The 24,991-nt window shown below is 42.1% G+C and overlaps 1 protein-coding gene across 1 annotated transcript; it reads right to left on the bottom strand.

The window, feature by feature from the left end:
• Positions 1-16,145: 16,145 nt before the first annotated feature.
• PSMA4 (proteasome (prosome, macropain) subunit, alpha type, 4) lies at positions 16,146-24,228 on the bottom strand. Its single transcript, XM_010843287.1, has 9 exons — positions 23,959-24,228; positions 21,941-21,967; positions 21,397-21,439; positions 20,981-21,143; positions 19,644-19,721; positions 19,185-19,273; positions 18,588-18,718; positions 17,975-18,098; positions 16,146-16,572 (listed from the first exon to the last, which is right to left on the bottom strand). The coding sequence occupies exons 2-9, from the start codon at positions 21,941-21,943 to the stop codon at positions 16,418-16,420; spliced, it is 786 nt and encodes a 261-aa protein (XP_010841589.1). The 5' UTR covers positions 21,944-21,967; positions 23,959-24,228; the 3' UTR covers positions 16,146-16,417.
• Between the last annotated feature and the right edge of the window lie 763 nt (positions 24,229-24,991).

Genomic DNA, 24,991 nt, shown 5'->3' with positions numbered 1-24,991 from the left:
GGGAATACCAGACTGCCTGACCTGCCTCCTGAGAAATCTGTATGCAGGTCAAGAAGCAACAGTTAGAACTGGACATGGAAAAACAGACTGGTTCCAAGTCTTAAAAGGAGTGCATCAAGGCTGTATATTGTCACCCTGCTTATTTAACTTATATGCAGAGTACATAATGAGAAAGGCTGGGCTGGAAGAAGCACAAGCTGGAATCAAGATTGCTGGGAGAAATATCAATAACCTCAGATATGCAGATAACATCACCCTTATGGCAGAAAGTGAAGAACTAAAGAGCCTCTTGATGAAAGTGAAAGAGGGGAGTGAAAAAGTTGGCTTAAAATTCAACATTCAGAAAAGTAAGTTCATGACATCTGGTCCCATCACTTCATGGCAAATAGATGGGGAAACAATGGAAACAGTGGCAGATTTTATTTTAGGGGGCTCCAAAATCACTGCAGCCATGAAATTAAAAGACACTTGCTCCTTGAAAGAAAAGCTATGACCAACCTAGACAGCATATTAAAAAGCAGAGACATTACTTTGCCAGCAAAGGTCCGTCTAGTCAAGGCTCTGGTTTTTCCAGTAGTCGTGTATGGATGTGAGAGTTGGACTATGAAGAGAGCTGAGCACTGAAGAATTGATGCTTTTGAACTGTGGTGTTGGAGAAGACTCTTGAGAGTCCCTTGGACTGCAAGGAGATCCAACCAGTCCATTCTAAAGGAAATCAGTCCTGAATATCCATTGGAAGGACTGATGCTGAAGCTGAAACTCCAATACTTTGGCCACCTGATGCGAAGAACTGACTCATTGGGGAAGATTGAAGGCGGGAGGAGAAGGGGACAACAGAGGATGAGATGGGTGGATGGTATCACCGACTCTATGGACATGAGTTTGAGTAAGCTCCTGGAGTTGGTGATGGACAGGGAAGCCTGGCATGTTGCAGTCCATGGGGTCGCAAGGAGTCAGACCTGACTGAGTGACTGTACTGAACTGCCTGTTCTAGGGTCTCCCTGGTGGCTCAGTGGTAGAGAATCCGCTTGTAATGCAGGAGATGCGGGTTCGATCCCTGGATCAGGAAAATCCCCTCGAGAAGGAAATAGCAACCCATTCCAGCCTGGAGAATCGCAAAGAGTCTGACACGACTTAGATTTAGCAACTGAACAGCAGCAGTATCTTTTCTAGCTTCACCTTTTTCACACCTGGCCCGCCTCACTACCTGGGAGCTCAGAGTCCCAGGAAGCACAAGGCCAGAAGACAGCATCACAGGCGGGTTCTCAATCCAACCACCAAGTGACCTTGGGCAAGCCACTGCATACCTATGATAACTATCATCAATTAACATCTGCTCTGGGCCCCGCACCAAGAGGGGAACCAGACAGACAGACGGCTCTCAGCAAACAGAAAACCATTAATCATAAATAAAGCTACTGAGTTGTGATGAGAGATGCAAAGGAAACACAAGGGAGCCTGAAACATAGTGGGAGGGGACTTTCTCCCGTGCTCCTGGCTAAAACTCTCTCCGCTCAGCCCCGCTACCCACTGTATTCTTCCTTGTCAGGTAAATACCAATGGCAGTTTACATGCCTCAAAAGTCTGTTATGGGAGCCAAGTGATCCCCAATAGGCGGCCAGCAGGCAACCCTTGGCAAATCACCCGCCTTCTCTGGGCCTCTTTCTTCATCCTTAGAAGTAGGGGGATCAAATAGAGGACTCGGAAGGTCCAGTTCTGACACTTATTCAAGCCATCCACAGAAATGATATGCTGGCACCTCAGAGTGGACATCAATTAACATTAGTGCTGCCATCAATTAATATTAGTAAATATTAATGACTCTATCTGCCACAGACACTTAGCAGCTCAGGTGGTGACTGATGATGGCTGCTAGAATCCCATCTCAAATCCCACTAGACCCTACATTTCATCCCTTCTGTTCATAATTGATTAGAAAGCTTCATTTGGCTGAAGAGATTTAGGCAAATCATCTTTAAACTTCAGTGGCAGTGTGTTTCGCTGATTCTTCACAGAAAGCTTTATGGAGTTGACACCTCTAAGGCTCCTTGTGAGCAGAAATACCACTCCAAGCTCCAGACTCTGTGAATCTGTTTAAAAACTAAACCTGGCTGCAAAGAATCCAAACGGTGAAAATAGAGACTTTTCCCCTCCATCTAAGTACAATCAGGAAATTGGGAACAATACCCGTAGAAGCTAGTCTGCTTAAGCTGGACTTAAGGAAAGAAAAGAGCCACAGAAAATGATAACCAGGTTAGTCATTAATTACACTTCTACATAGGAAGAAACGGAGAAGGCAATGGCACCCCACTCCAGTGTTCTTGCCTGGAGAATCCCAGGGACGGGGGAGCCTGGTGGGCTGCTGTCTATGGGGTCACACAGAGTCGTACATGACTGAAGTGACTTAGCATAGCATAGCATAGGAAGAAAAGACAGTATTTATTGTCCCTTATTTGTATTTTGCTCTGAAGAATTTATGGAACATGTAGACACTTATGCAATTCACTCTAACTGTATTTGGAGAAAGTAAAAGTGTTATTGCACTTCAACAGCTAGAGGATTTAAAACAGAATGGTTGAATAACTGTTGAAGGTCACAGCACCTGTCAGTAGCAAACTAGAATTATATGGTCGTTAACTCAGCCACAGCAAGCATGATTGGAACTCCTAGGTCTCCCCAGAGTCTTATATATCAATAACCATGAAAACGATAGTTATTTAAATAATCTGTGGTGGTGGGGGTGGAAAACTAGTTGTCATTACTGTTTTTAAGTGAAAGGTAAAGTGTGTAATTTGTTGGGCACTTTGAAATCCAAGCAAATAAATTCAGAATATAATGTATGCCTCTTGGATGGTTTTTCCTAGACGGATATACCAATAACTCTCGGTTGTTGGCTGTGGTGGCAGCACCTGCCTCTGATAAGAGGCGTTTTCACACTGCTAGGAGACGCTGGCGGATCGAATGACAGTGCACACTGCAGCTGTTGCTGTGGCCACCGCTTACAAAGGTCCCCTAAAGCAGCATCTACCAACTTTCTGAGATTTGACCAAAGGGACTGGCATACAGTCTACAGAGCACCCACATCCCAGACACCACATTTCCTCTGAAGATCGTGGAATTTTTATTATACTTCCTCACCTTCACCGATCTGACTTTCCCTGAATATCCAAACCCACCCCTTCTTCAAATGTCACTTGACTCTTGAAGCCTAGCCTGGCTCCCTGACCAGCCACAGCCATCTCCCTTCTCCGAACCTCCAGGACACTTTCATTTCTCTCACAGCATTTGCCACCTTCCATTTTCGGACCCATTTCTCTATAAACCTTATGTCCCCTACTAGATAATGAGCTCCTAGGATTAGAGTCTAGGTCTTATCCATCTTTGTAATACCCACTAGCCAGTCAGAGTTAGACACCACTGAGTGGCTTACACTTTCACTTTCTTGCCATAGAAAGTGGAGTTTAATAACTATCATATTACCCTTGCTACATAGTGGGAGAATGTACTAATCGAATCATTATTTAATGTACTAGCACACTTAAACTCCAGCAGTATTAGGAGGGTTGCACTTTTATTGTTGTTCAGTTCCTTAAATTGTGTCTGACTCTTTTGCGACCCCATGGACTCTACCCTGCCAGGCTGCTCTGTCCATGGGATTTCCCAGGCAAGAATACCGGAGTGGGTTGCCATTTCCTTCTCCAGGGGATCTACCCGACCCAGAAATTCAAAGTGCGTCTCCTTCACTGCAGGTGGATTCTTTACCACTGAGCAACCAGGGAAGCACTTTAATTACCCTTATTTTATTTTTACCTCGCCCGTGGACACAGAAGCCTGGTGGGCTACAGTCCATAGGGTCGCATCGAGTCAGACCTGCCTGAAGTGACTGAGCATGCACGCACTCCTTCTCACTGTTCTTGGCAGGTTCCTCTTCTCCCACCCAGATGCTGCATGTTGGGAATTCCACAGGCTCAATCTCGGAACTATTTCTTGTACACTGTGCCCCCGCCTCCACCCACCCCTCCCTCTATGATCTTATCTATTTCCCTGGCTTTAAATATCTGCTGCACACTGGCAATGACCAGATTCACATTTGGGTGGTCATCTCAACTCTGTGTCTCTGTATATGTGACTTTGTTGGAATATCAGTTAATATGTCGCAAAGCACTTTGTCCTTTTAGTTTTCCCATCTCAACTAATTACGCAAGTGAAAAACCTGGAGGTCATCCTTTGTTCTTCCCTCTGCTTCACCCACCAAGTCTAATTTAGCCTTAAGTGCTGCTTGTTGTTGTTCAGTCGCGTTTGACTCTTTGCAGCCCCATGGGCTGCAGCATGCCAGGCCTCTCTGTCCCTCACCATCTTCCAAAGTTTGCCCAAGTTCATGTCCATTGCATGAGTGATGCCATCCTGCCTCTGCTACCCTCTCATCCTCTGAGGCCCTCTTCTCCTTCTGCTGTCAATCTTTTCCAGCATCAGGGACTTTTCCAATCAGTCAGTTGTCAGTTGTTTGCATCAGATGACCAAAATACTGGAGTTTCAACTTCAGCATCAGTCCTTTCAACAGAGTATTCAGGGTTGATTTCCCTTAAGATTGACTGGTTTGATCTCCTTGAAGCCCAAGGGACTCTCAGAAGTCTTCCCCCACAGTTCAAAGGCATCAATTTGATTCAAACTGTACAATCTCAGGGAGAAGGCAATGGCACCTCACTCCAGTACTCTTGCCTGGAAAATCCCATGGATGGAGGAGCCTGGTAGGCTGCAGTCCATGGGGTCGCTAAGAGTAGGACACGACTGAGCGACTTCACTTTCACTTTCCACTTTCATGCATTGGAGAAGGAAATGGCACCCCACTCCAGTGTTCTTGCCTGGAGGATCCCATGGACGGAGAAGCCTGGTAGGCTGCAGTCCATGGGGTCGCACAGAGTCGGACACAACTGAAGCAACTTAGCAGCAGCAGCAGCAGTACAATCTCAGTTTGTACAGAGATTCAAACTGAATCCCTCTCTGTATACGCCATCCCCAATCTGTAAACTAGAGCCTTAAAACCTGCCTTGCAGGACATAAAGCTGGTAAAGCAAGTGTTCAGCTGCAGGGCCCACGTGTTCAATAGGTGACAGCTATTATTATTTGTGTGGCAGTTATTCGCTACTGTGCTTCTGCACTTACAAAACCCTCAAGCAAAGGGCAGTTGGTGCTTTGGAGTTAAAGGAGAGGGTATGAGAAGGGAATTAGGAGACCAAACAAATAGGAGGAATCAAAAATAGACATTGTCATTTGCAAGTGGTATGACCTAATGAATTGTCTTTTATATCAATGTTGTTGTTGACTTTTCTTTTTTCTAATGGGGTCAACTGAGAGCTAAATTAAGAGCTAGGCAGATTCTCTGAATCTTCCATTCAGCATTTCCATTATGGCTTGGTGATAAATTCTGCTGTAAGTCTTGAAGATGAGAGCCAAACTGAAAAGTTAATTAAAGATAAAAATGGATGCTGTCAATTTGCTGTTGAAATTAAATGCGTTTTTCACACATTAAAGGGAAAAAAGCAAATATTGATAGAATATTAAAATCCAATCCTTCAAAAGAAATGATATCAAAATAAAAGCTTCCTTTCAGGGCTATTTCAATGGCTGTAATCAAAATGTAAAAGTGCAGACATATTTTAATGCAGAGAGCTTTAAAAGAAAATCAATTGACCACATTTTTATTAGATTGTAATAACTAAATAGTAGCACATAAATCACATATCACAAAAATATAAAACTGAGATATCGCACTAGAATTTTATAATAGTATATATATATACCACAATGTCACAGACCCAATTACAATAGAAAAACACGAGAAAAGGAAATGACAGTTTACTACAAACCAGAGTAAATTATAATGTGTTCTGAACAAACCCCAACTCTTTTTATAAATGAAGATATTGTTTTCCATCTTAAGAAAGAACACTGCAATATTCCGTGTCCTCTGAATGTTGAAAACTTTTACATCTGGAAGAGATGAATCATATGATGAAAGATTTTTTTAAAGACAAATATAAACAATCTCTATTGTGCACTTGTAACTTGCAAAAGGATAGATCTTAAACCTTTTCCAAACAAACAAAATGGTAACCATGTGGAGGTAGTGGATATGTTAATTAGCTTGATTGTGGTGATCATTTTGCAATTTATATGTATAATAAACATCAAGTTTGTACACATCAATGATAGCTCCATAAAGCTCCTAAAAATAAAAATAATTTCTATGGTGAAAAAACGCCAAATATGGATTTCAGTAAGTAAATTCCTTTGGCAGATTTGCAATCACTATACAAAAACTCAACATTTGTATACTAAATCAATACAATTTCTTAGAAATATAAAAACATTTATTGTATTATGTGAAATGTTCTTCATAAATGGCATACTATTATAAATTTTAGAAAGAAACTCATGCCCTTATTTAATGACCACAAAACACAGCTGCAAATATGCGAACACAATTGTTTTCTACAAAAGGTAGAATTTAAATATTCTTATAAAATATACAGCCTATATCTTGGTCACTTTCTATTCTAGAAATGAAAGGTATTTATAGACACTCCCACATATACCAAAAATAAATCCAAAGGACAAATTATACTGCAGGTATACAGATGCTCCAGAAATTTGTGGCTATGCACCAGAACTGCCCTCTTAGAATTCATTCATTGATTGCCAATTTAATTGTTCCCAGACTATTCCCACTATTCCCACTTCAAAAAAAGGATATTAAGAAATTATGAACCTCAAAAGCGGTCAAAAATTCAAAATTAAATATAATTCACTTCCATGTGTAATTTGTAAACTGCCAAATAATGCTTTTAGGATGTGAGGATAAATTAAAACCAAAATGGAGCTATTTCTCTACCATGTTTGGGAATCTGCTCTAATGATCTGCTCCTCTATTTAGCAATAAAAAGCTTTCATCTAGCCAACGAATGCTAATTGATGTCAAGTTTCCTTTATGGATAAGAAGCAAGACCAAATGAGCAACCTTTTAGTAACACAGAAAACTCCCTCTGAAGGTTAATGTATGGCATTGATTGTTCCAGAGCATCTATTATCTTGAGCCTAATTCTAAGCCAGCTGATCCAAGTCTCTCAAAATCGGAAATCATTTGGTAATTTCCAGTTCCACAGCTGTCTCACACAAGGCCTAATCATTCCTTGCTCTTCTATAACACACCTGACTAATAATGTTTCCTGCCTTCATCCCCTAGGCAGTTAGTTCCATGAAAGCAGAGACACTGTCTATCTTGTTCATTGCATCAGCCTGAGAACTTGACAGGTATTGATTCTCAATTGTTGAACGAATAGCTAGGTAACAGAGCAAGGATACACACCGGTTTTTATCTGACATCAAAGACCCAAGACTGCACTTCCCAATATGTCAAGAACTTTCTGCATTTCCCAATCTATCACTTTACAGAGTGTTGGAAAGATCAGATGAGCATCAAAAGCACAATGAGGAATTTCAACTCTGCTTTACTGGTGACTGAGAAGATCCGATGTAATCAAAGATCAAATATAGCCTTTTCCTTACAGGTGATTTCAAGTATTCTGTAGTTTTCAACAAATTGAAAACATTCTAGCAGTAAAGGGGAAAGGAGATAGAGAGGGACACATGTGGGAGGCTCCCATGGAACCCCAGGCACGGGATGATAGCAATGGCTTGCACTGCAGTGGTGGTACTGGAGCTGTGTCTCTTGGCACAAGCGACTCACCTTTTCTGAGCTTTGTTTTTCTCAACTACATAATTGAAAGTTTGCCTCTAAATCATTTATACTAAATGTTTTACAAGGCTATGGTGAGAATTAGCACTAACAAATATAATGTAACTGACACACTTGTGTGCTCAACAAATGATAGCTTCTACTCTGTTGTATCGAGACACAGGGCTTTCTAAGGCTGCACAATGCGTTAGAAAAGCAATGATAAGGGAAAAAAACGTTATTTTAAATTATCCTCTAAGATTCTTTAATAATACCTTTTGTATAATTTTAGGGCTTCCCTGGTGGCCCAGCTGGTAAAAAATCCGCCTGCAATGTGGAAGACCTGGGTTCAATCCCTGGGTTGGGAAGATCCCCTGGAGAAGGGAACAGCTACCCACTCCAGTGTTCTGACCTGGAGAATCCCATGGACTGTATAATCCATGGGGCCTCAAAGAGTCGGACATGAGTGAGTGACTTTCACTTTTCACTTTGTATAATTTGCCAGAGTCTACCACATACACAAATTCAGCAGCTAAACTGGGCCAGTGCAGTAAGAGTGGCTAACTCTAAGGGCAATTTTTATTTAATTTGTTGTATATTTTCCAAAGTGAGCATATACTGCTTTTTTAATCAAAGAATACGCTATTAGATTGTTTTGGACTCAGAAGACAATTTACCCTGGATTCTCTCATTCCATATGACTCTGATGTTATTATATAAGGTTCTTGGGTGCAGAATCAAAGACGTGGCCTTTCCTAGTGTTAGGCATAAAGGAATTTAGAGAAGAGATTCTTCCTGCTGGGATGAAAGGAAGCCAAAATCCTCTCCAACTGTGAGACCTACTTCAAGGATAACTAACATTCATATACGTGCATTTACTCAGAGTCAATCCAGTTCCCATTTTTATTGGGATCTTAATAGGAAAGCAGGCTTCTTTTAAAATCTGTATTGCTAATATGAATGAATAGTATAAAGATGGATTAAAAATAAACCAAGATGTGACCCATCAATTACACTACTACATACATAAAGAGAAATTAAAACATATGTCCACACAAAAATGGGCTTCCGGGGTGGCACAGTGGTAAAGAATCTGCCTGTCAATACAGGAGATGCAGGAAAAACGCTGTTTTAATACCTGGGTTGGGAAGATTCCCTGGAGTAGGAAATGGCAACCCATTCCAGCATCCTTGCCCAGAAAATTCCATGGATGCGGGCGCCAGTCCTTGGGGTCACAAAGAACCAGAGATGATTGAGCACACACACACACACACACACCCCACACACAAATGTATACATGAGTATACAAAGCAGCAACACTCATAATAACCAAAAAATGGGAAAAAACCTATGATCCCAAAACTGATGAATAGATAAAATGTGATACAGTCACACAATGGAGTATTATTCAGTAATAAAAAGAAATGAATTCTTGCTATTTTTCTCACCTAGTAAACAAAGAAATGAATTACCAATACACTCTAAAATGTGGATGAACCTCAAAAACATTACAATTAGTGAAAGAGGTCAGTCACAAAGGACCACAGAGTGTATGATTCCATTTATATGAAATCTCCAGAATAGGCAACTCTGTATAGACAGGAAGTAGATTAGTGGTTGTGTAGGGCCGAGGAGGAACCTGGGCGTGAATGGTAAATTGGTATAGAATTTCTTTCCAGGTGATAAAAGTGTTCTAAGATTGTGGTGATAGTTGTACAACTCTGTTAATATATTAAAAGTCATTAAAGTATAATCTTCAAATGAACTGTATGCTCTATGAGTTATATCTCAATAAAGCTGTTACCAAAAAATAAATTAGTAAACCAAGAAAGGCAAATAACTATGTTGTTTCATGTAATTCTGAATTGATTCATTTTCTTTTCTCCCATTAATCAGTTCATTAGAAATATTTTAGGACTTCTATGGTGGCGCAGTGGAGAATCTGTTTGCCAATACAGGAAACATGGTTCGATCCTTGATCCGGGAAGATTCCATATGCTGCAGGGCAACTAAGCCTGTGGGCCACAACTACTGAGCCCTCGCTCTAGAGCCCAGGAACCACAACCACTGAAGCCCACGTCCCTAGAGCCCATGCTCTGCAACAAGAAAAGCCACTGCAGTGAGAAGCCCACGCACTGCAATGAAACGGAGCCCCAACTCATTGCAACTAGAGAAAGCCCACACGCAGCAACGAAGACTCAGCGTAGCCAGAAATAAATAGAGAAATATTTTAAATTCAACTATTTAGTGAAGATATGAGTTCTGGAAAGGAAAGGTAACATTGGAAGAATTATCAGAAACCACTTAAAGCAGCTATAAGATGGTCTCTCTCTCTGTGTCTTTTTTTCTCCAGTTGTCATAAACTTTTTGTTTGAAAGGTTAGGAAAAACTCATTTTTTTAAAAAATACTGGGGAAAAAATCAGGCTCTCCACCCACCCCCCCCAAATAACTTGAACAAATCACATATATTTAAAATTTGTTCTTGTATTTATTGGCTTTGCAAAACAAGGCAAAGATGTACTATGTACATCTTACACAGTATTTGTAATGATTTCCAAATCATTTGTTTAAAAAAAAAAGGGTAGTTTGCAAAAAAATGATTTTGGTTGTTTATAATTCTCATTAAAACAATATCTGGCCAAAGGAAAAAAAAAGACTGGACCATTCCCAATTAGTGTGAACAATGGAATTAAAGTTGCATGATTTAAATAGTGCCTTTTAAAAATAGATGCCAATTATATATTTTAAATTATGCATGATAAAAGTGACAAAACCACAAATTTACTCAAGAATGTTATATACTTTGGTTATGGAATATCTTTACATGCACAATACTAACAAGAACTAAAAATGAACGATAGATTTGCCTGCATAAACACAAAAAGCATTCACTATACCCACATCAGGGCTTCCCAGGTGGCGCAGTGGTAAAGAGTCCGCCTGCTAACAGAGGAGACGCGAGGGACGGGTTTGATCCCAGGGTTGGGAAGATTCCCTGGAGGAGGAAATGGCAATCCGCTCCAGCATTCTTGCCTGGAAAACCCCATGGACAAAGGAGCCTGGCAAGTTACAGTCCACAGGGCTGCAAAGAGTTGGACACACACATCAAAACTGAATCTTTTAGAAGCTAAGTGCTCTGATAGAAAACTGAGCTAAGGAGATGAACAGTGCACAAAAGTATACAAAAGAACAATATTTGGAAGAAAAAGAAAAATAAAGCCTATGACATGGTTTTGCTGTGTAATGTGTGATAGTGTTCACTGAACTCTTCCCTCCCAAGGATATTAGTCTCCACTTGGCTTCAGCCCAAAACAGCAATAAGAAAAAAAGAAGGTAGGATATTTTAAGAATAGTTCATCACATTCACTTACCGTCTTTTGAAATTAGATTGTAACCCTTTATCTGAGTTAGAGACCCTAGTCATCCCCTACTTCCTCTCTCATCCCTCACTGTATGGAGCCTCCTTCCTCTCTGTTCCCTTTACTGCTGCTAAGCCACTTCAGTCTTGTCCAGCTCTGTGCGACCTCATAGACGGCAGCCCACCAGGCTCCGCCATCCCTGGGATTCTCCAGGCAAGAACAGTGGAGTGGGTTGCCATTTCCTTCTCCAATGCATGAAAGGGAAAAGTGAAAGTGAAGTCGCTCAGTCGTGTCTGACTCTTAGCGACCCCATGGACTGCAGCCCACCAGGCTCCTCCATCCGTGGGATTTTGCAGGCAAGAGTACTGAGTGGGGTGCCATTGCCTTCTCCGTCTGTTCCCTTTACCATGGTCTTACAGACACTCATCCTTCCTCGCCTATTTCAATGGCCTCCTGACTGGTCTCCCTGCCTTATGTTTCTTCCCACTTAATCCATCTTCTGGACTCCAAGAATTAAGAGTGTAATAGTTTCTCTCTTAATCTCAGCAGCCTCTGCATTGTATTGAGCACAGACTCCAAGATCTGTGAAGCTGTCTTCTCTCCTCATCTCTTGTGGTTACTCTTCTTCCCCTGACAAGCTGTGCTCTAGCTCAGCTCAGAGGCTGACTTTCCACAAAAAAGTGAAGCTTTCCCACTGCCAGACCTTTACACAAGCGGTTCCTTCTGCCTTCACTCCCTAGTGTACAGCCACCTGGAGTCTAGCGTCTTCCTCACATTGTTAAGTAGTTGATGACAACCCTGCTGTTCCTGCAAGACTGAACATTGAAAACCGAGGACAGGAGGAGGGGTAAACTGCGAATTTGAGATTAACATATACATATGATTGTATATAAAACTGATGAACAAGCACCTAGTATATAGCACAAGGAATTAGAGTCAATATTTTGTAATAACCTATAATGGAAAATAATCTGAAATAGAATATATGTGTATATACACATATATGTAACTGAATCACTTTGCTGTACACCTTAATCATTATAAAAATCAACTATACTTCAACTTAAAAAAAAAGAGGACATGTCTTACTCACCCACGAGTCCCCATCACCTAAACTTACTAAGAACATGGTAAATATGAAGAAATAAAGAAATGAATCCCCTTTCTGATTATTTTTCAGGATGCAGAATATTTTTGCACTGCTAACACAAATACTTTCATGAAACTTTCAAAGTGCTAGACTGTAGCGATTTCAGAGTCTTATTTTTTGATTAAGAAAAGCACCAGCGGTAAGATTATATGCAGGAACATATGATTTTTTTCCCATGAGTTATTTTTAAAAGTGATTTGTAAGTCACCAAAGTGAAACAACTCAAGATTTTAAACTGACTCAGGATTGAAAACTTTTAGCTTTTTGGTTCCTTGTTTCCATCTAAGGTGCTCCTGCACCAGCAGTGCCCCTGTGAGAACCCATGAATTCTGCCCAGTTGAGAGGATGAAACGCCTGCTGTTGTGGAGCATCTCTATTCAGATGAGGATCGCTAGGCTTACATTTGGGATGCATCATCAGGAACTGGAGGACTCTGCAACCTAGGGCTAAAAATAGGCCACATAACAAAGGAAAAAGAGGCTGGGAGAGAATCTAGGCTAGCAGTTGGCCTGAGAACAGGAAAAAAATTCAGTTATAGAATAGTCCCTGCTGCCCAGCCCACAACCAAAGTAGGAAATGATTTCAACAAAAGGGTGAATATGTAGAAGTTTCTCCACCATTTGGGTGACGTTCTGAAGACTTGCTCCTAATGCGGTGATAAAATGTGCTAGGCTCTCTTATCCACTACAGTCTTTGCAGTTGTCACAACTTTAAGCAACAGTGTTGAAGAGGTGGTCAGAATATAGAAAACACACCATTTCTACTGAGTTGCATGGAAAAGAGGTGTATTTCAGGATTTCATTCTACCGTGTCAAGAGCCACTATTCACTTCCTTCATCAATATTTATTTGTTGCCTACTATGTGCCAGTTTCTGTTGTAAGTCCTGGAACAGAGCTGTTGAATTAAAGTCCCACTCTGGAAGCTAATATTCCAGCGGGTAGACAGACAGTAAACAGGCCAGACAGTGTTGAGTGCTACGGAGAAAATTCAGCAAGGAGAGGGAGAACGTGAGTGGGTGGGGTGTAGACTGCTCTTCTGTAGCATGTGCCATCACGTCAGTCATGTCCGACTCTTTGCGACCCCATGGACTGCAGCCCACCAGGCTCCTCTGTCCGGGGATTCTCTAGGCAAGACTACTGGAGTGGGTTGCCATGCCCTCCTCCAGGGGATCTTCCCGACCCAGGGACTAAATGCATGTCTCTCACATCTCCTTCGTTGGCAGGCAGGTTCTTTACCATTAAAGCCACTTGGCAAGCCCTTCTTGCTCTTCTGTATGAAGTAGCCAAATAAGGCTATATTTGAAGAGAGACCTACACGAAGGAGTGGGCCATACTAATGCCCCCAGAGGAAGAGCAGACCCAAGCCAGAGGGAATGGCAAGAGGCCCGGGGATGGAAGAGGGCTTGGTACTTCAAGGAACAAGGGGGCTCATCCTACGAACAGAGTGAGGAAGGGAGTGCAAGGTGCAAGACCAGGCAGTGGAGGGGCCAGGGTATGCGGTACCTTGTAAACAAGTGTAGAGAACCTGGCTTTTACTGAGCAAGAAAAGCAGCCATTGGAGAGTTTGAACAAAGCAGCAGCACAATCACATTTTCAAAGGATCACTCTGGCTGCTGTGCTGAGAACTGATTGAAGCAGCAGAGACTGTAGTGATAGTCCAAGTAGAGAGAGAACGGTGGTGTGGACCAGAGTCCCTGCAGGGGTAAATGGTTAGATTCTGGATATATTCTGGAGATAAAGACAACAACATTTATCAGGTCACATCTCCATCTACCTCTACTTCTGTGCATAGCAAGACTGAAAGGTCACTTTATAACAGCCCACCCTCATTATTTATGGATTCTGTATTTGTTTGCAAGTTTCTCCATAACCCCAAAACCAATACAGTGGTGCTCTCCTGGTCACTGTGGACACACACAGAGCCACGGAAATATTTGTTGCCTGACATGCATCTTCCCAGCTGAAGTCAAACAAGGGGCCACTCTCTGCCTTCTTGCTTCAGCTCACACTGTAAAACTGGTCTCCTTGTGGTCTATTTTGTGCTATGCTTTCTGAATTCTTGTGCTTTTCATTGATTTCACTTTTTAAAATGTCCCCTCAGTGTATGCTGGCTAGTGTTCCTAAGTGTAAGAAGGCCGTGATGTGCCTTATGAAGAAAGTGTGATAAGCGTCACTTAGATATGAATTAACTGCTGTCAGTCATAAGTTCAATATTAATTACCAATATATATTAAATGTCTTTAAACAGAAACGCACATAAAACAAGGTTATGTATTGATGTGTTGACAAAAATGTTGTGACCAGAGGCTCAAAGGAACCCAACCTGTTATTTCACTAGGAGCGAGGCCTCAGAATTTGCTAATTCAGTATTCATGTTGACTTCACAGAACATGGCTACCATGAATAACAAGAACCAACTGTATAAATTAAGAGTAAATAGAAAACAACAGAATTCTGTAAAGCAATTATCCTTCAGTTAAAAAGAAAAGGGGCTTGGAAATTAGCTTAGCAAACAGAAATTTCCAAGGCACTGCTACTCCTTAAGGCTTCCCGTGGTGCTAGTGCTAAGAACCCACCTGCCAATGCAAACAGCGGGCTCAGTCCCTGGGCTGGGAAGATTCCCTGGAGGAGGGCATGGCAACCCACTCCAGTATTCTTGCCTGGAGAATCCCAGGGACAGAGAAACCTGGTAGGCTACTGTTCATAGGGTACCAAAGAGTAGGACATGACTGAAGTGATTTTGCATGCACATGCATAGCCTGGGTATAAAGGTGATTCCAATATGCAGCAAAGCACTTCTCAAACTTCGGTATGCATTTGAAACACATGCAAGCTTGTTAAAAGTTGCTGGGCTCTATGCCAAGATTTTGAATCAGGCTTGGGATAGGACGCCAGAATCTGCATTTCTAGCCAACTCCCAGGCGATGCTTGTTGATCCACAGACCACTTTAAGTAGCACTGCCTTTCAGCACTTCCATCAGAGAACTCTAAGTGACAGCATCCTCAGTGTACCTGAATTGAGCAAATCTCAGCAGTGGAGCACCCCTTGGATAAAACTGAACTATTCTCATCTCTTGGTCACGCTTTTCCTCTGTAGCCTTCGTTCCTCCTTCAGCCTTCCACGTGGCTTGTGCTGCCATCTGTGGGCAGCTGGTCTACTGCACAATCCTCAGCATCGTTTCCTTATATCCACATCACATCTGGCCTGGCTCAGTCCACATGTTCATTCTCAAACCCATTCCTGCAGACTGAGGTAGGTGCTCACCTTTGTGACAGGAGTGGGGTTCTCTGACTGACAGACCCACCAGGACCACCTGGAGTAGAGGGGTGGAAAACCAGAGTGGAAGACCCATAGCTTACAGGAACGATGGGCTCACAGTAGTGGTCACCTCTTGGGCAAGAGGAGAGAAGAATGAGACCTGAAATGAATACACAGGGGACTTCAAAAGTACTGATTAATTTGCTTCTGGAGCTGGGCAGTTGGTACATAGGGCTTTCATTTTAATTATGCCTTTCATGTTTTACAATGTTTGCATGTATGTATGCGTATATACACACACACAATTTTTAAGTCCAGTAAGAATATCCATCAGTATCAAAGGTTGGCAAACCTAGAAGAGGAATGTGACTTATTTCACTGGACAAGCCTCTGATAGGGTAATATCAGATGAGGCCTAGAAGGACAGCTCTCTGTTTTGCTCAGATTGGGCTACAGGTTCTCCAAGTTGGTAGGGGAACAAAATAGGAAATCTCCACTGCACAGTTCCCATCTTTCTCTATTTATGCTGTTTACATTTCTGTCCATTTTTTAAAGGTTACTGCAAAGGTGGCCACACTACATACATGAAAAAAACCACAGCCCTATTAATCCTGGTATCTTCAACAGTTATTGCTAGAGAATTTTTCCCTTCACCATTTCCATTCTTTCCAAATTTTATTCAAAAAAAAAAAAAAAAGAGGGAGAGGGTGATTAAGATGTCCATAAAGAGTAATCATTATTACAATATTCACCTGGACAGAAATAACAAGGATCCAATTCAGTTGGTACCGTCCTATTTTCCCACTAGACAAGTTAAAAAAGTTTGTCAAAGCTTTCTCAAAGTGGAAGAGTAGGACAGCCTTTACACTGAAATGGTGCCCCAAATGAGTTATAAAATCCCTGATTTTGTCTTCTATTTATCCTTTTCTTTCTGTTCTTTTTCTTTCTTCTCACGCTCAGCTTTAGCTTCTTCTTCCTCGTGTTTTTTGATCAACTGTTCCACTTCTTTTTGTTTGAGAACTCTGATGACAGTCTTTCCATTCTCTCTTGTTAGTGTGGCAATTTCCACTAGAAGCAAACACACACACATGTATTACAGGCAGCCATACTTAGCCAACACACTTAACGGGCAACTACAGTTTAATCTCTTCATACCCTTTGAGCTTTACTACACTTTTCCAAGTTTTCTGTCCAATACAATTAATTCATAGATACTTTTAAGGAAACAAAAATACTTTCCATCTGGTAATGCTTTTATGAATATTTTTATTTTAATATCTTCCTTATCTTCACCCATACTAACCTCTGAGCTGCTGTTCTGTTAATTTTAGGAAAAAGTTTTCAATACAACCAGCCAATTGCTCTAGCTAGCCTGACCAGAAGAAATCATAATCTCCTTGTTGGAATCTCTGCAGGCTCAGCCAGTATCTTTAACCACTATTTACATTTATTTTTCACAAACTTCTCAAAGGAAAAGTAGCCCCTATGACTACAGATGAGAAAAAGCAGACTAATACCAAAAGGAGAAGAGCTTCTGAGTAGGGGAAATCGAGTACTGCCTCCTGAAATTAAGTAGAAGTAGACAAGAGATAACAATCTGCAAGTAAATGGCATTTTTAAAGGAACACCAGAAGCTAAGTCATCCCAAATTAAATCAATATATTAATTTACCATAAGTTTTCAAACACATTATTTAGAAATATTGTTTTATGTGGTCATATTGCTATTGCTACTGCTAAGTCACTTCAGTCGTGTCCGACTCTGTGTGACCCCATAGACGGCAGCCCACCAGGCTCCCCCGTCCCTGGGATTCTCCAGGCAAGAACACTGGAGTGGGTTGCCATTTCCTTCTCCAATGCATGAAAGTGAAAAGTGAAAGTGAAGTCGCTCAGTCATGTTCGACCCTCAGCGACCCCGTGGACTGCAGCCTTCCAGGCTTCTCCATCCATGGGATTTTCCAGGCAAGAGTACTGGAGTGGGGTGCCATATGTGGTCATATAACTTTAGCTAAATATAGCATTTACAACTGCAAACATGGGCTTAACATAAAAGATTAGTAGATGCAGAACTTTTTTAAATGTTATACCTCTGATAAAGTACACCAAACATATATATATACACACACACACATATAAATATGTAACTTTCTTTCATATTCTTTAGTTTGTATATACATGAGCATAGATATTATCATTAAGAAGTCGATGAGATAAAATAGGATGGCTTAGATTTAATTACAGATTGAGAACATTCAGGCTCAAATCCTTAAGCTTGGAATGTAATGTGGAATTGTAGCTCTAGAACTTGTCAATGTTGACCCTGGTCAAGTCTAGGAAATGGTTATAAGGCCACCTAACTTAAAAAGGCTGCTGTTTCAATGAACTACATAACATGTTAAAGGCCTAACACAAGAGCCACTCAATTACTTCTCTCACTAAACAAACAAATTATAGGAGCGCACATAAATTACCTTTTTCAGCAGACAGCTTACTAACATCCATGGTCTTATTTAGGACTTTGATAGCTAAAGCAAGTGCTGACTTCAAAGTCATTTCTCCTTCTTTGTAGTCTTGTTTTAACATTGATACAGCTGCCTATAAAACATAAAGAAGAATCAACACAGAGAATTTCCTTTAAAACTGTACATTTTTAGGAACACGAATAATGCCAAATTATTATTGGCATTATAACCAATATAAACAATTTCGATGGCAGGGAGGGTAGACATGGGATAGGGGTGTGAAGGAGGGAGGGTGATGATCTATGAATGGACCCCAGGGATCCGTGACAGAATTCAGGGAGTCTGTGACTATTCTGTGGGAAAAACCCCAAAAAACTAGATCTTATTTTCACAACTTCTAACTGAAAACTGGTACTTCCTTTCATTATTATTGTAGGTAATAAATCCTAGCAGTATTAGTACTACCTGTGACTTTATCACCAATAGAAATCACGGAGATTTTCATATCATGTTAAGTTTGTTGCAGCTACCTTAAAATGTTGTTTACACTCATCACTACTTTGTAATTATGGCAGTGATTAGACCTTTTGCTAGATTTTTATAGCAACACAAAAATACTCACAGCACTATTGTTTCCAATGCATGTGGCTTTCCAACCTCCATAATTTCCACTAGGATCGCTCTGATAGAGCTGAAAGCCATAGTGCTTATCCCAGCCAATGTAAAGCAATGAAACACCAAAAGGACGTTTTCCTTTAACAGAGAAAACAAAGTCACACATATCAACACTCTAAATTTAACATCACTATGGTTACTTGAGCTCAGTGAATGTGGCTAACCCCTCTCCTGTGAAGTTAAGCATTCATAAACTGCTCATGTTCTGGCCACCACAGATAAGCTCCATCAGAAATTCCACTTTTGTTTCTAGGATTTGGATGCGGTGAGGAGAGGGAATACACAGATGACCAGTGCTGAATACCATTACTATTACGTAAAAAGTCATTTGTTTTCTGATTTTAACATGTTATTTTGGCCTTTCAGTAGTCTATTAATAAAATGTTTGATAGTCTACATAGTAGAAGCCAGTTAGTTCATGAAGCTGGAATGTATGAAAAGTGTCTACTTATTTCATTTTCAATTTCTTTTTACTGTTTCAAAAAGGTTATTACTCATAAAACGTTTTAACTCTTGGGAATAAAATTTCCAAAGGTTTCAGTACCTCCAAACTGTGTATAAGCTTGTTTGATATCACACAGTGCTGTGACCAACTGCTCACAAGGAATTGGCTCCTGATACTGTAATAAATACCTAGGATAAAGAAACTGGCATATTAATAGTTTTCTCTGAAACACTACACACTCTAAGCAAAATATCCTTTTAAAAATATCTCTGCCATGGGGACAACATAATAGTCGTAATCTGAAGGGGGAAGGCAGAGGGTATGGCAACGCTGAATAACCTTACCGTAAACAATACTGGGTTGGCCAAAAAGTTCGTTCAGGTTTTCCATAAGATGAATGATCTTTTTGGCCAACCAAATATTTTACAAGTTTGGTTAAAGAAATAAACTGTAATTTTCAGTTAATAGGTTTTTAATTACTTTAATCTTTAAAAAAAAAATGCATTCTTCTTAGAAACATCAAAATTAACTTTACATATCAATTATTTATGACCATACCTTTGCGCAATGAGCCTCAGTTCATTGGTCAGAACATTAGCATCAGAAGTTATGCCTGCCACGCTACAGGCCATATCCCTTGCAGAAAAGAAAGACATTTATCTGTAATTAGGGAGGATGCTTGCCAGAGGTATTTTACAAGTTTTACAATACACTAAATTCTATTAGAAATTCACCATGCTTACTCACAGGTACTACACCCTTCAGGCAAAAACTACATGAGTTTTATCTTTGTTGGAAACTTTCAACTTGTTGTCATTCAACACATAAGATAAAAAATGCACCCTTGAGTTCTTCACAACAGATGCATTTACCATCACCACCCTGTGAACAGGGCAACAGAATAAACACTAGGAAGCTAGGGTAAATCCCAAGAAGATTCAACCGCAAGGAAGAAAAATGTTTAGCCAGACAGGAAGACAGACTACTTCACATTCTTGGGAATAAGTATTCTTACTTTCAAAGGCCTCACTTGATGGGGGTGAAGATGAAGGGACCCGAAGGGCAGGATATTTTTGAGCCTGACAAGGAAGCCCAGGGCTAGGCTCACTGGGAGAGTGCATTTTCTTTATCTATCCTCCGTTTCCTGAAGGCTGCCCCGGCTCTCCTACAGCCTTGACTCCTCTGGCACTGTGCCCAATCAAGCCTGCAGGCTGCTTGAGAGGGCCCGACAGTGACTGTGGAGGGATGACACTTTCCAGGGTGGGTGTATCAAAAAGGCCCTACAGCCAACATTCACATGGCGCACCACAGAAGGGAGGGTCTCCAATCAGCAAATCCACTCTGCTAGCTGCAGTCCTGTACACCCAAGTATAGCAGAAATTTCACTAGTGTACAGGCCCTGTCTAAACTTTTCTAAGACCTCCAGGAGGCATGGTCTTTGTTAAGATTCAGTATAATTAAAACTAATTCCTCGTAACCATTCTAAACAATACCTCGAGGTCCTCCTATATTCCTAACACTGTGCTAGCTTATTTCACTCATTCATTTTATTTCACTGAACTGCCACAATGACTCCTCCTCCTCCTACTGGAGGCCCAGAGAAGTTAAACAATGGGTGTGAAGTCACAGCTTGTATTGGTGGAACCTAGATTAAACCCAAAGCTGAGTGACCGCCATGCCTGTACTCTCATCACTGTACAACGTTTCTCCACTGAGTACCTGGCCCTGCATTTATGGTCGTGGGCTTCAAGGAGGTTTCAAGCAGGTTACGTTAAAACCAGGAATTTTCAAAAGTAAAAACACAACAAACTGTTCAATTGTACCGTGTCATAGTGCATAGCCCTCCCAAAATATGATGAGATGTTTTCAACTCTCTTCCCTAAGATTGCACTTACTCATTCAGTTTATAAATTTTTTCAGAAAAAAAGACTTCATCAAGAAGCTTGTGGATGTTGCGTCTCTCTGCTGCAAGCAGAACACCATCGTTTGCTAAAATTCCCAAACAGGTGCCTGCGTGTCCAATAGCTTCCATGGCATATTCAACTTGGTACAAGCGACCTACAAGACACAAGCAGAAAGAAACCAAGACTCTCCTCCTTGTTCTCGCACCACTGGTTCAAGAGCAATCAGCAACAACACTAGAGAGCTACAAACAACTGTCCCATTTTTACTAATAGTCCTATGAAGCCTAGTGACCATAACTATTAACCTAGTGACCATAACTACCTCAAAGTACAAAAAGGATGAACAACTTAACACTTAAAATTTTTTTTTTTTTAATTTGAGACAGATCAAATAATTTATATTTTACCTTCTGGAGAAAATATAGTGGTCCTGGAGTCATATCTTCGAGACTGCAAAGGAAAAACATACAAATGATTTCTACCCACTAAAAAAAGTCAACCCCTGCTGCTGCTAAGTCGCTTCAGTCATGTTCGACCCTGTGTGACCCCATAAACGGCAGCCCACCAGGCTCCCCTGTCCCTGGGATTCTCCAGGCAAGAACACTGGAGTGGGTTGCCATTTCCTTCTCCAATGCGTAAAAGTGAAAGTGAAGTCGCTCAGTCGCGTCCGACCCCTAGCGACCCCGTGGACTGCAGCCTACCAGGCTCCTCCGTCCATGGGATTTTCCAGGCAAAAGTACTGGAGTGGGATGCCATCGTGTTCTCTGAGTCAACCCCTGCAAACCCACAAATCATTTTACAGAACACATCCTGGCATGCAAAATTCAGCATATGGGAGGAAACTGATACGAAGACATCATTCCATTTCAATTTTCTCATGCAAGTTGGTAAGATGAGTACAAGCAATTTGATTTATCAGGCAACAGTTTATTGTCATGTATATTAACTCACCATGTTTTCTTAAGTTTACGATAATTCCTGTAAAAAGAAAATAAGGTAATTATTAAATGAAACCTACAGTTTAAAAAGCATTTCTTGACTTGAAAAAAATCTGTTTTGTCCACTGTCTTCATTCAGCCAACATTATGGTGCACCCAGGCACTATGCTAAATGCTGAAATACCAAGATCCTACCTATGTACGACCAATCCCTTTCCTGAAGAGTTTACAGTGAGGGAAGCAGACACAGAAGGACAATTATAAAGCAGTGTGGAAACAGAGGCACCAAGGGTAGAGTGGGAACAGGTTGGAGAAAATCCAGGAAGTAGTTTTTGTGAAACAAATACAGAATATGAGCCCATATTAGAGACAGGAAAGGCAGAAATAAGGCTGAGAACATTCAGGTCTAAGAGGAAGAATAGGGGAAGAAAGAAGGAAAAGGCATTCCAGGCAGAGGAGAAAGCATGAACAAAGGGCACTGAGGCAGGATAGCTCAATGGGTAAGACAAGTTGCTGAAGTTAAAAAAACATACATATGACATGGAAGCAACCTAGATGTCCATCTACAGATGAATGAGTAAAGAAGCTGTATTCATAGACACAGTGAACTATTAGTCGGTCATAGTAAGGAACTAATTGGAGTAGGTTGAACCCAGGTGGATGAATCTAGAGCCTGTTATACAGAGTGAAGTGAGTCACAAAGTGAAAAACAAATATTGTATATTAACACATATACAGGAATCTAGGAAAACGGTACAGATGAACCTATTTGCAGGGCAGGGATAGACACAGATGTAGAGAAGGGACTTGTGGGCACAGTGAGGGGCAGGAGGAAGAGGTTGGGACGAATTGAGAGTAGCACTGAAATACACACACCATCATGTGTAAAACATAACTAGTGGGAAGCTGCTGTATAGCACAGGGAGCTCAGCCTAGTGCTCTGTCAACCTAGAAAGGTGGGATGGGAGTAGGTGGGATGGGAGTGAAGGGCTCAAGAGGGAGGTGATATATGCATACTTACGGCTGATTCACAACTTGTAGAGCAGAAACCAATACATCATTGTTAAGCAATTATCCTCCAATTAAAAATTTTTTTAAATATATAGATATATGAAAAAACTAAAGAACTAAACAAGTATCTAGATCATGTAGAGCTTTGAATGCCAAGCTAAGAGACTTAGGCTTTCTCCAGAGGATGATACCGGGGTCCTGAACCATGAAAGGGAGAAGCGGGACAGCAATCTTGGGCATTATTACTATTTCTACAGAAGACAACATTGGGGCTCTGCGTGACTTGGTTGAAAAGCCAAACTTCGGCTTCCAGAGCCAATTTTCCCAAATCCTGGAATACTGAGAATTAAGAATGGAAAAATAAGCAGGGATCAGGCCCCGAAGGCCCGCATGCCCAGGTAAAAACTGTGAATTTTATCTCTTAAGCAATGGGGCTCCAAAGAATAATGCTGGGCCAAAGAGCCACAGAAGCTGACTGGCATTTTAGAAAGATCGCTCTGGCTGGTGAAGACTGGGGTAGAATAACCAGTTATGAGGGTACTGCAACAGGCAGCTGAAAGGTAAGTGTGGCCCTGAGCAAAGAGCCAGGAGGGCACAGAGAGAGGAGACCCGCCGGGCTTCTGATTCGCGCGAGAACACAACTTTCTCATCTCCACGCCGGTCAACCGCCCGAGGCGAGTCACCCGCACCTCCTCTCCCGCAGCTTCATTTTCGCATACGAACTCTTCCTGGGACCGAGGCAGCCCTACCACTCTGTCTTGCCCACCAGGCCCGCGCCCGCCCCGCGGCCCGAGCGTCCCCGGCCCCGCGATGCCCGCTCAGCGCAGGGAAGCCCGGTGGAGGCCGGCCGGGGCCAGTTCCCCGACGGGTCCGTCACTGACGAGCCGGTGCACAGTCATCGTGCCCACGGCTCCTCGGCGGCCGCTGCAGGCCGGGACCCGCTCTGCCGCGACGCTCACGGCTCCGGCCTGCAGGGAGAGCGGCCAAGCTTCCGAGGATGCGCAACGGGTAAAGGCTCACCGGAGGGAAGACGCTGAAGAGTGGAGACCGACACCGAGCACCTTTCTCCACGGGAAAGACACTACTGTGCCAGACTATCCGCTGCTAATATGGCCCCCGCGCGTGCGCAGAACCGCCGGGGGTGGGGCAGCCGAGGACGCGGAAGTTCTTCTGGCGGGGCGGAGCGAGAGTCTATTGCCGTAACGGGCGCTGGGGAATTGGGGTACGAAGGCACTGGTAGGGATCTCAGCCCAACGAAGGGGCACTAGAACATGAGGAGGAGGGCAGGAAGACGCTGGCCAAGGAGGAAGTGGAATTATGGCTCATGACCCTTTCCCACGCTTTGCGTTCTATTTTCACTTTCACTTTCGATTCAGCACTAAGTCATAACCTCCAGCAAAGCAATGGTGTTCAGTTCAGTCAGTTCAGTCGCTCAGTCGTGTCCGACTCTTCGCCCCCATGGACTGCAGCACGCCCGGCTTCCCTGTCCATCACCAGCTCCAGGAGCTTACTCAAACTCATGTCCATTGAATCGGTGATGCCATCCAACCATCTTATCCTCTGTCATCGCCTTTTCTTCCCGCCTTCAGTCTTTCCCAGCATCAGGGTCTTTCCCAATGAGTCAGTTCTTCGCATCAGGTGGTCAAAGTATTGGAGTTTCAGCTTCAGCATCAGTCCTTCCAGTGGATATTCAGGACTGATTTCCTTTAGGATGGACTGGTTGGATCTCCTTGCAGTCCAGGGGACTCTCAAGAGTCTTCTCCAACACCACAGTTCAAAATTATCAATTCTTCAGTACTCAGCTTTCTTTATAGTCCAACTCTCACATCCATACATGACTACTGGAAAAACCATAGCTTTGACTAGACGGACCTTTGTTGGCAAAGTAATGTCTCTGTTTCTTAATATGCTGTCTAGGTTGGTCATAACTTTTCTTCTCAGATGGTAAAGAATCCTCCTGCAATGCAATGCAGAAGACCTGGGTTCAATCCCTGGGTTAGGAAGATCCCCAGGAGACGGGAATATGAACCCACCCCAGTATTCTTGCCTGGAG

Source organism: Bison bison, unplaced genomic scaffold (genome assembly GCF_000754665.1).
Source record: "Bison bison bison isolate TAMUID 2011002044 unplaced genomic scaffold, Bison_UMD1.0 scf7180017864181, whole genome shotgun sequence".
Classification (NCBI taxonomy): domain Eukaryota; kingdom Metazoa; phylum Chordata; class Mammalia; order Artiodactyla; family Bovidae; genus Bison; species Bison bison.
This window is presented reverse-complemented; position numbering and strand designations above follow the sequence as displayed.

What these genes read in the sequence shown, in the direction of transcription:
- PSMA4 (XM_010843287.1), bottom strand. An exon ending in CACTATATTTTCTCCAGAAG is followed by an intron (nt 21,144 to 21,396) that starts GTAAAATATAAA and finishes TGTGTCTTGTAG; the next exon opens with GTCGCTTGTACCAAGTTGAA. An exon ending in TAAGCTGTCTGCTGAAAAAG is followed by an intron (nt 16,573 to 17,974) that starts GTAATTTATGTG and finishes GTTTGCTTCTAG; the next exon opens with TGGAAATTGCCACACTAACA.